General features: G+C 39.8%; 1 protein-coding gene across 1 annotated transcript in view; it reads right to left on the bottom strand.

Annotated features, from left to right (window-relative positions):
- Positions 1 to 10,413, bottom strand: part of DNAH8 (dynein axonemal heavy chain 8) — a 383,298-nt gene that overhangs the window by 96,816 nt on the left and 276,069 nt on the right. Inside the window, 3 exon segments of the mRNA XM_023734112.1 lie at positions 2,870 to 3,072; positions 5,988 to 6,106; positions 8,788 to 8,909. Coding sequence (XP_023589880.1) covers positions 2,870 to 3,072; positions 5,988 to 6,106; positions 8,788 to 8,909 — 444 coding nt within the window.

Raw genomic sequence — 10,413 nt, 5'->3', positions numbered from 1 at the left:
AAGTCGCCAGCTGCATTAGCCCCTAACAAGAGAGTCAGCCTGTCCTCTGCAGGTTTGAAGCCAGGCATAGCCTTCTCTCTAGCTGTGAAAGTCCCAGACGGCATCTTCTTCCAGTATAAAGCTGCTTCGTCTACCCTGAAAATCTGTTGCTTAGTGTAGCCGCCTTCATCAATTACCTTAGCCAGAACTTCTGGACATGCTGCAGCTTCTGCATCAGCGTTTGTTGCTTCAATTTGCACTTTGATGTTATGGAGACAGCTTCTTTCCTTAACCCTCATGAACCAACCTCTGCTAGCTTCAAATTTTTCTTCTGCAGCTTCCTCACCTCTCTCAGCCTTCATAGAATTGACGAGAGTTAGGACCTTGATCTGGATTAGCTGTGGCTGGTTTCATCTTCTTTCCAGGCCACTAAAACTTTCTCCATATCAGCAATAAGGCAGTTTGCTTTCCTATTATTCATGTGTTCACTGGAGCAGCACTTTTCATTTCCTTCAAGAACTTTTCCTTTGCATTCACAACCTGGCTAACTGTTTGGCACAAGCTTTTGGCCTATCTTGGCTTTCAACACGCCTTCCTCAGTAAGCTTAATCATTTCTAGCTTTTGATTTAAAGTGAGAGATGTGCTACTCTTCCTTTTACTTGAACACTTAGAGGCCATTGTAGGGTTATTAACTGGCTTCATTTCAATATTGTTGTGGCTCAGGGAATAGAGAGGCCCGAGGAGAGGGACAGAGGAATGGCAAGTTGGTGGAGCAGTCAGAACACACACATTTATCGATTAAGTTCACCGTCTTACATGGGCGCGATTTGTGGCACCCCAAAACAATTACAATAGTAACATCAAAGATCACTGACCACAGATCACCATCACAGATATAATAATAGTTAAAACGTTTGAAATATGGTAAGAGTTACCAAAATATGACACAGAGACACGAAGTGAGCACATGCTGTTGGAAAAATGGCACCAAAAGACTTGCTCGACACAGGATTGCCACAAACCTTCAATTTGTAAAAAATACAATACCTGGGAAGCACAATAAAGTGAAGCACAATAAAATGAGGTATGCCTGTATTTAAGTGGTTTTCAATTTTTCAATATTATAAATAATATTACATTAAACACCCTTGCATTTAAATCTTGGTGCGTATCTCTCAGTATATTCTTAGGAGAAAATTATACTTGTAGAGTAGTTGAAACAAAGCATACAAAACACTTTAAAAATTCATTATATATATTATATATAAAGCATTGCCAGTGCCAGCAGCTGAAATGATATGCCGTAATATCATTTATGTCTTAATTTTATGTCTTCTCTCCTCATTTATGTCTTAATTTTATTTATGATGTTTTGGGCATACAGAAATTTTTAAACTTCATAAACTATCAAACTGTCTTGTCCCTCTGGTTTTGGACTCTGGTATCATGATTAAGAAAATCTTAGCCACCCCCCAGTATGTAACTATTCACTAATACATTCTTCTTCCCCTCTCCTAATCCAAGTCATTTAATAACTCCATCAATCTAGAATTTACTTTGGAGTTTAACATGAGGTAAAACTCTTACTTCTTTCTAAAGTCAACCTGCTAGCTGAACACCTTTCCTTGACTAATCTCTTTTTCTTCTACTGATTTGCATTGTGAGTCTTATCCTACACTAAGCTATTACATATACTAGCGTCTAACTCTGGGCCTTTTCTTTTGCTCCATTGATCTGTTTACCTTCTCTGAGCCAGTTTGACACTGATTAAACGACTGCCTTTTGATAAAGTTTTAAAAACCTGGTGGTGTTGGTTCCCCATTATTCCTTTTCTTTTTCAAGCTATCTTGGCTATTCTTGTCCATTTATTGTTCTAGATGATCTAAGATCCCCCTAGTCAATTAGAAAAAAAGACATCACTGGAATTTCAGTTAGACTTGCATCCATTTTATAGATTAATTTAGACACTATTGACATCTTTACAATATTGAATCTTTATACTGGGAATGTGGTTTAACTCTCCATTTATTCTATCCTGCATTTATGTCTTTAAAAAGGTTTTACAGTTTTCTTCAAACGGGCCTATTAAAAATGATTTCTCAGTTTTGTTTATTTGTATTGCTATAGTGCATGGGGCTTTTTTCATTTTATTTTATGAGAAAGTTTCATTGATTTTTATATAGTGATTTTATGACCAGCCACCTTATGAACTAATCTATTCGGGCTAGTAGTTCTCCAGTTGATTCATTTGTGTTTTTTGGTTAGACAATTACATTGTCTGAGAGCAATGATGATTTTTTTCTCCCCTTTCCAGTAGTTATATCTTTATGCTTCTTAAAGTACATTGCCTATATCTTCTACAACAATACTAAATAATACTGGCGAGAGCAGGCATCTTTATCTTATTACTGACTTTAATGGGTATGTCTCTAGTCGCTCACCAGTAAGTATGATGTTGGTGTTTGAAGCTCTTGTTCATTATCATATTAATAAAATATTCTTCAGTTCCTACTTCTTAAAAGTCAAATATAAATGTGGAATTTTTATCAAATGCCCTCTTATAGCATTCATCAATATAATAACAGAGCGGCTTAAGAAAAAGTCTTTCACTTTTTGCTGTCCTGTATTATAATAAGAGATTTCTTAATATCATTCTTATATTCTCCCATGTGCTCCTCCTTGGCCAGGTTTGTGACCACACTTTTTTGAATGTCATTTTTTAATGTTACACGGAATTCTGCTTACTTGTATTTTAGTTAGGACTCTTGCATTAACATTGAACTCAGCTTTATGGATATACTTCTAAGGATCAGTTATGCAATTATAAAAGGCAGAACGTGGGGTAAAAACAAGGATGTTTTGCTAAGTTTCACAGATTGCTGATCATACCCAGCTTCAGTTTCTTGGCCAATGCATCAATTTGAATGGTGGGATCGGATCCCATCGACAGGAAACATATTAAAGGTGTTCGTACATCGCTTTCTTCCCAAGTTTTCTCCAGATTTAAGATAACTGGTTCTGTGTACTTCTCTTCCAAAGAATCGGCGATATATTTTCTTGCTTGAAAAACAGTACGATCTGGACACCAAGACCTAGAAATTAATACAAGTCAGAGGAAATAAATTCACCATGTTCATTTTTTTTAATCCTATTTAATTCTAAGCACTTATAAGAACACATTTCAATTAGCAAAAGGACAACAAGCTAATTGTCCCTTATACAGATCTGTGTGAGAGGAATGTCAAAGTTTTCTATGCCTGGATAAGTATAAACTTAATTGTGTGGTTTCGGTGCTAAGCATTGGCAAGGAGTAAGGCAGAGCCAGTAACAACACAAGCTGTTGTTGATCTGAAGGAGAACTTAGAAGTCAGCTGATCCAAGTGTCTCATTTTCAAAAGAAGCAACTACTCTGAAACTTAAAAATCAATGATTACTCCATAGGTGCTGAGGCTAACAGCTTCAGGTAAGCAGTTACCCAGTCAAACTAATCATATATACAGGAGCACATTCACTCTTTGACAAATGTTGATTGTCTACTACATATCAGGCTCTGATCTAGGTGCTGGGGATTCAGCCGGAATCCAAGGGAAGTGTCCTCCACCAGCTCCAGTACATGACAAAGGCCAACCTGCTGTGCACTCTGAAGCTCTAAAGTTTTAAGTGGGTGAATCAATGTGTCAAAGGTGTCAAAAGTTGACACCACTTCACACCCACTAGAATGGCTATTACCAGAAAAATGCAAAATAACAAGTGTTGGCAAGTACGTGGAGCAATTGGAACCCCCGTGCATTGCTGGTGGGAATGGAAAATGCTGCAGCTGCTGTGGGAAACCGTTTGGTGGTTCCTCAAGAAGTGAAACATAGAATTACCATGTTGTTGTCGTTCGATCGTTTTTGACTCATGGCCCAGTAATTCCACTCCTGGGTATATACCCAAAAGATTTGAAAGCAGGGACTCAAACAGATCCCCGTACACTAATGTTCACTGCAGCATTACATAACAATAGTCAAAAGGTGGAAACAACACAAGTGCCCATCAACAGATGAATGGATAAGAAAAATGTGATATATTCATACAGTGGGACATTATCAGCCACAAGGAGATATGAAGTTCTGATACACGCTGCAACGAGGATGAATCTTGAAAACACGCTGAGTGAAATAAGTCAGACATAAAAGGACAAATACCGTATGATCTCACTTACATGAAATGTCTAGAATAGGCAAATCCATCGAGACAAAAGAAGACCAGTGGTTATCAGGGGCTGGACGAAGAAGGGAGTAAGGAGTTATTGCTTAAAGGGTACTGAGTTTCTGGCTGGGGTGATGAAAAACTTTTGGAAGTGGATAGGTATGACGGTCTCACAACATGGTGAATGTAATTAATGTCACTGAATTGTACACCTAAAAATGGTTACGATGGTAATTTTTTTGTTATACCTATTTTACCATAATAAAATGTTTTTAAAAGTTGATCTAATTGATTTAATACCATTTGTGTACTGTATACTGTAGGAGGTTCCACACACACAGACATATTAAATAAACGTCATTTGACATTTGATATTTTAGCTTAAAGACAAGCTCTTCAGATTTTTTTTTGCCAGGGGACTGCACTATTCATTTGACATAGATCCAATTTTTAAATGATGATTAAAAGATAGTCACATCTATTCCAATAAAAGCAAGTAGCCTTTTTTAATATTCTGTACTTCCTGAGGTCAGCACTGCTGACCACTCTGGTCACTCTCGAAGGGAGACAGTATCTAGGAAAAACAACTTTTTCTAAGGAGTGAAAGCTCAGGTGTATAACACTATGAAAGACAGACTGCTCCAAAATAACCTACAACAGTTTGTGATTCTTTCGGTGACCTAATCTCCCCCCAAACTCCACCCTTCCTTCTTGCACTCTAATCACACACACACACACACACACCTCAATGGCTCTTCCAATATAAAGGCCTCTTTGAGCTAGTAGATATTGAGAAAATGTGAAAAGTGAGGAGATGAATGTTCTCTCTTAACATCAATTTCAGACTTTTGCTTCCATTTTAATAGCCAAAATAGCATTTATACATTGCAATATATTGTGCAATACACCCACTGCTCTTTATCGACATGGCTAAGACCAGGTCGTTATGCAAAAATCGGTGTTACGCAAAAATGGAGGATGACCATATTAGATCACAAAATGGGGGATGACTACATCATTACATAACCACCAAATTACATCATTACATAACCACCAAATATATCATTACATAACTGCCAAACCACTGAGCATCATGGCACAGCTAAGCTGACACATAACCTTGACCATCACAGCCAGCATTACTCTCGCCTTACACCTCAGCGTTTGTTACTGCCAGATGTACATCATTAATGTGCAAAATAGGCAGACAGTAGTTTTCTTCTTTACTATTGTCGTAATGTGAAATGTCGGATAACAAGATAGTTGATGAGTGAGGAGTAGGTGTATTCTTGGTTTTTCTCAGATTCAATTTTAGCTTAGAAACTAATTGCCTTGTGAGTTTGTGAGGTCTGTTCGTAGTGGTTAAGAGCTCCGCTGCTAACCAAAGGGTGAGCAGTTCGAACCCACCAGTTGCTCCTTGGAAACCCTATGGGGCAGTTCTACTCTGTCCTATAGGGTCGCTATGAGTCAGAATGAACTTGATGACAGTGGTTTTTTTTTTTTTCTTAAGAGGTGAATTCAACAATAAGAGATTTTCTCAATGCTAAATGACGAGCAAAGTGAATAATAAAAATGTCTTTTTCACCTAAAAGCAGTATCACTAATACATTGTCAAAATATATCACTCCTGCCACCATAACTATTTTATTTTACTTGTCAAGGAATAAAAGAACTGTCATCCAAATTCACAATTTAGAAGCACATACACTTCTTATAATAACTACAGGGACATAGTGCAGTAAACTCCCTGGGGTAAAATCTATAATTTACCGATACAATGAGTGATGCTTCTAGGTCTGATGATACATAGTCTCACCTGATAAGTAAAAGTTTGCGGCAGGTATCCAGCGAATCGTTATATCCATCAGGGATAATTTCCTCCTCTGGAGAATCTTTGTCAAACCAGCTTTTCCACCCCTTCTCATTCCGAGATATCTAAAAGAAACAAGGCAATTAGCAAGCCATAGGAACATATGCGTTTGGAATACACTGGAGAGAGTTCTGTACAACCTTAGAAGGTCATTCTTTATAAGCAGGTAATTTTTCAGGCATAATAACACAGTTTCAATTTTTCTTCAGAATCGACAGCTTAAATAAGTGTGGATACTACTATTCCCTAGCAGATTTACCACTGTTTTCTACATTATTCACTAAAATTAGGATCATACAGAAATTAAACCAAATGGTTGGGCAGGAAAAAACATAGACCAGGGTTTCTCAGCCTCAGTACTACTGACATTTTGGACCAGGTAAGTCTTTGTTGTGGAGGCTGTTCTGTGAGCAGCCCTGGTGGCGCAGTGGTTAAGAGCTACAGCTGCTAACCAAAAAGTCAGCAGTTTGAATCCACCAGCCAACCCCTGGAAACCCTACAGGGCAGTTCTACCCTGTCCTGTAGGGTCACAATGAGTTGGAATCGACTCAACGACAACAGTTTGGTCCTGCCTAGCGCAGGAATATTAGCAGCATCCCTACCTACTTTCTACTAGATGTCAGTAACAAACTCCCCACCCCCAAGTCATGACAAAAAACTGTCTCCAGATATTGTAGAAAGTCCCCTGGGAAGGAGAACAAAATCACCCTTTGGTAGAGAACCACTGACACAGACCACCCTGATATCCAAATCGTTAACTGCTCACTCAGCTGTTATTCATTTGGTGCTAACTGAGGTTGGAGGTTCGAGTCCACTCAGAGGCATTTCAGAAGAAAGGCCTGATGATCTAGTTCCAAAAAATCAGCCACTGAAAACCGACGGAGCACAGTACTACTCTGACACACATGGGGTCTCCATGATTCAGAATCAACTCAAAGACAACTGGTACTGGTTACTTAAAATGGTAGCATATGACAAAATCAGAACTTTTATCTTCTCAGTGACCCCCATGACTTGAGACCTTCCATCTAAGAATGGAAGCAGTGTCTCCAAAAGGTGGTCTCAAACATCTATTCTTTCAGAAGCATGGGAAGAAATGCAGGGCTTCAGAATGCTGCCAAAATGGATTACAAAACTACAGATTAGCGAGCCTGATGCCACTCTTCGGCAACAGTCAGGCTGGATTACTCAGACAGTGTTTGTAAGCACTTTTTATAACGCTGTGGTAAGCACTAATAGCAAATAACAAATGTTTATATAGCAGATACCATGTGCCAGGCCTAAGGATTGTACTTTTACTTCTATTATCCCCATTTTTTTACAGATGAGGAGACTGAGGCATAGAGAGGTTAAATACCTGCCCAAAGTCATCCATCATGTGACCAGTTCATCGTGTAAGATATATCATAGGGCCCCGTGGTTAGGATATAGACAGGTGAGAATTAATAACAAAAGTTATTCTGTAACTCAATTGCTCTAGCTTTGTCCCCAGGGCTCTAAAACATGGAGGGGGCAGGTTTTGAAACTGCCAGCTTCCTCCTGAGAACCCAGTGGCTCTCCCTGGTTGGCTGCCCTCCAAGAATCTGTCTGCATCTTACGGGGAGGATCCAGGGGCTGCTGCAGCGGGACCCTACTGAACTTGTACCTGTGTACTGCTACCCACAGTGCCCCCTGCAGGCCTCCTGCAGGCCAAAGGCCAGAGAGAAGGAGGCATAAGAAGAAAGAGGGTGTTTATTCTCAGCCTACTGCCTTCCACCTGCTAACTTTGGCTCCACCACAATAGAGCTTCTGGGGTGAACTGCATTAGTGATGGGCAATGGGGTGACTTCCAGCCCCGTGCAGTCCACCTCCATTTCCTGCCCCCTTTCCTGACCTTCATCTGTGAGCACAAACCACCTCCAGGCATTAAACAATTTGGCCTCAGAGGTCAAGGCCAGGGCAGCTGCTGTTGGAGGTTATTGTTGTTACAATTCCCGAAACCTACTCAGCTGGGAGATTGATCTTCTACTTCCTCCCTTCCTTCCCACCAACAGGCCAAATCAACAGCCACCTGATGACAGGTCACCACTGAACTTTTGTGACCTTCCTGAGAACTGCCCCCACCTTCACTTCTGGCCCTCCAATGGTGTAAGGGGAGTTGAAGAGAAATAAATCATGATGCCATGGGAAGAGCATGAGATCAAATTACAGCTCTGCCACGTATTAGCTATGTGGCTTTGAGCAAGTACTTAACCTCTGAATCTCAGTTTTCTCATCTATAAAATGGGGACAATGATATTTCCCCTGCAGGGTTATTGTCGTTGCAAAGTATCTCTCCCATAGTAAGCAATAGTAGCTAACAGATCCTATACACAGACCAGTAAAATCTAATTGACAGAGGCAAACAATAATACATATCTCTGTACTATATCCACCACTCATCTGACAGCTTGTTGTACTGTAGTGGCTTGTACATTGCTATGATGCTGGAAGGTATGCCACTGACATTTCAAATACCAGCAGGATCACCCATGGTGGGCAGGTTTTAGGGGAGCTTCCAGACTAACATAGACTAGAAAGAAAGGCCTGGCAACCTACTTTCGAAAATCAGTGGACCTCAGAGCACCTTAAAGAGCCACAGCACCTTAAACTTACACTATTGACTTCACTCCTTGGGGTGCAGGAATTGTTGCCAGGAAGCCCCATTTAAAATGGCCCAGGTCTGTCTGGGTTTACACATCTGTCCTTTTAACCAGTCCTTTATTACCTGATTCATAATTTCTGCAAATTGTGGAAGTTTACTCAGCTCCACAAGATTCAGCCAGGTCATATCAAGGATCCAGCGAAATGGTTTGGGAGGGCACGCTTTCAGGTCTAGGGCTGCTCCCCCTGTGGAAATGTGTCATGCAGCATGAATCACGGCAGCTTGTACTTTGTTTTCAGAAATTTATTTTTCAAATAATAAAAATGAGATGACCATATTACAGAAAATGTGGGAAAATATCATATTACAGAAAATGTGGTTATCTTATCAGTATATTTCCTTCAAGTCTTAGTGTTTTATTTTACTGATTTACATCATTTTATAAAATGCAGATAGGAACTCATTGACAGTGCTTCCTGCAAAGAATTTTTCTTAGATGGTTGCAACTGCCTCCCTTTTTATTTTTTTTAACAATCAGAAATTTAGGATTGTTGTATCAATGAATAAGCTGATCTTTTCGCGTGTGATTTTTAAAATCACTTCTTAAATTAGTCATCACCCTTCCAGAAGTTTGATACTCAATTCTATTTTTAGAGGTTAGAGAGAGAGATGGGGATTGATGGGTGGATGGATGGATGGAAGGATGGACGGACAGTCTGATAGACAGACAGTTATTTAATACATTTATGGGGTTTTTTCAGGGTGACTAATATTTAAGTCATTTATTTGTTCACTTATTCAACAAATATTGAGCACCCGCTATGTATCCAGCATGTTCTAGGCACTGGGGATACAGCAGAGAAAACCAGACAAGACCCCTGACCTCCTGGAGCTCGTGGTCTAGTGGAGAATGTGAGTACCATATTTTTACGCAAATAACTTGCACGTTCAACATTTGTCTGCCAACCGCGCCCCCCTCAGATATTTTCATAAGCACGCTATGTTAGTTTTTTTTACAGCAACATGTAAAAAAAATTAGCATAGCGTGCTTATGAAAATACCCGGGGGTGGGGGGGAGGGCGCAGTCAGCAAACAAACACAGAATGTAATTTGTGTAAAAATACAGTATAGCATCAAACCATCCTTTGAAGCAAATACCAAGGCAGGTGAGCATATCTAATGTGGCAATTTTCCAACAAAATATGTGATTATATATAAAATTTCAAAAATCCTCTATAGCATGTCTTTAGTAATGTCTTCTAATAATTCCCACTTCATAGCTATTTGATTCAGGTGTATGCAAAATAGTGATTCCTGAACTTTTAAACCCTATAATCCTCCTTAAGAACTCATCAAATCCTTCCACTTCACATAGCAACTCTTGGGCAAAAGGGGAAGGCAGAGGATTGCAGATCTTTGCTCTCTCAGCCTAGCACGCTCCTGAGACGGTGCATGAGCTAACACACTCCTTTCAGGTAAACCCCTTTGCTCCACCCCTGAGAATTTGGGGTCGGTGGCTCTGAGTGTCACAACACCTTTAGAATCTGTAAACCCTGCTCTCACTGCCACCCTTTCTCCTCCACAACCTGGTAAAAGAGAAAGCCTTACTCTAGCACCATTACTTCGCTAGAAAAGAACATCATGTTGGGTAAAGTAGGCAGTCAGCAAAAATGAGGGAAATCCTTAATGAGATGGCTTGACACAATGGCCACAACAATGGGCTCAAACATACCAATGATCATGAAGATG

The sequence above is a fragment of the Trichechus manatus genome, unplaced genomic scaffold (genome assembly GCF_000243295.1).
Source record: "Trichechus manatus latirostris isolate Lorelei unplaced genomic scaffold, TriManLat1.0 scaffold00065, whole genome shotgun sequence".
NCBI lineage: Eukaryota > Metazoa > Chordata > Mammalia > Sirenia > Trichechidae > Trichechus > Trichechus manatus.
Note: the sequence above shows the minus strand (reverse complement) of the source record. Positions and strands in the feature narration are given on the sequence as shown.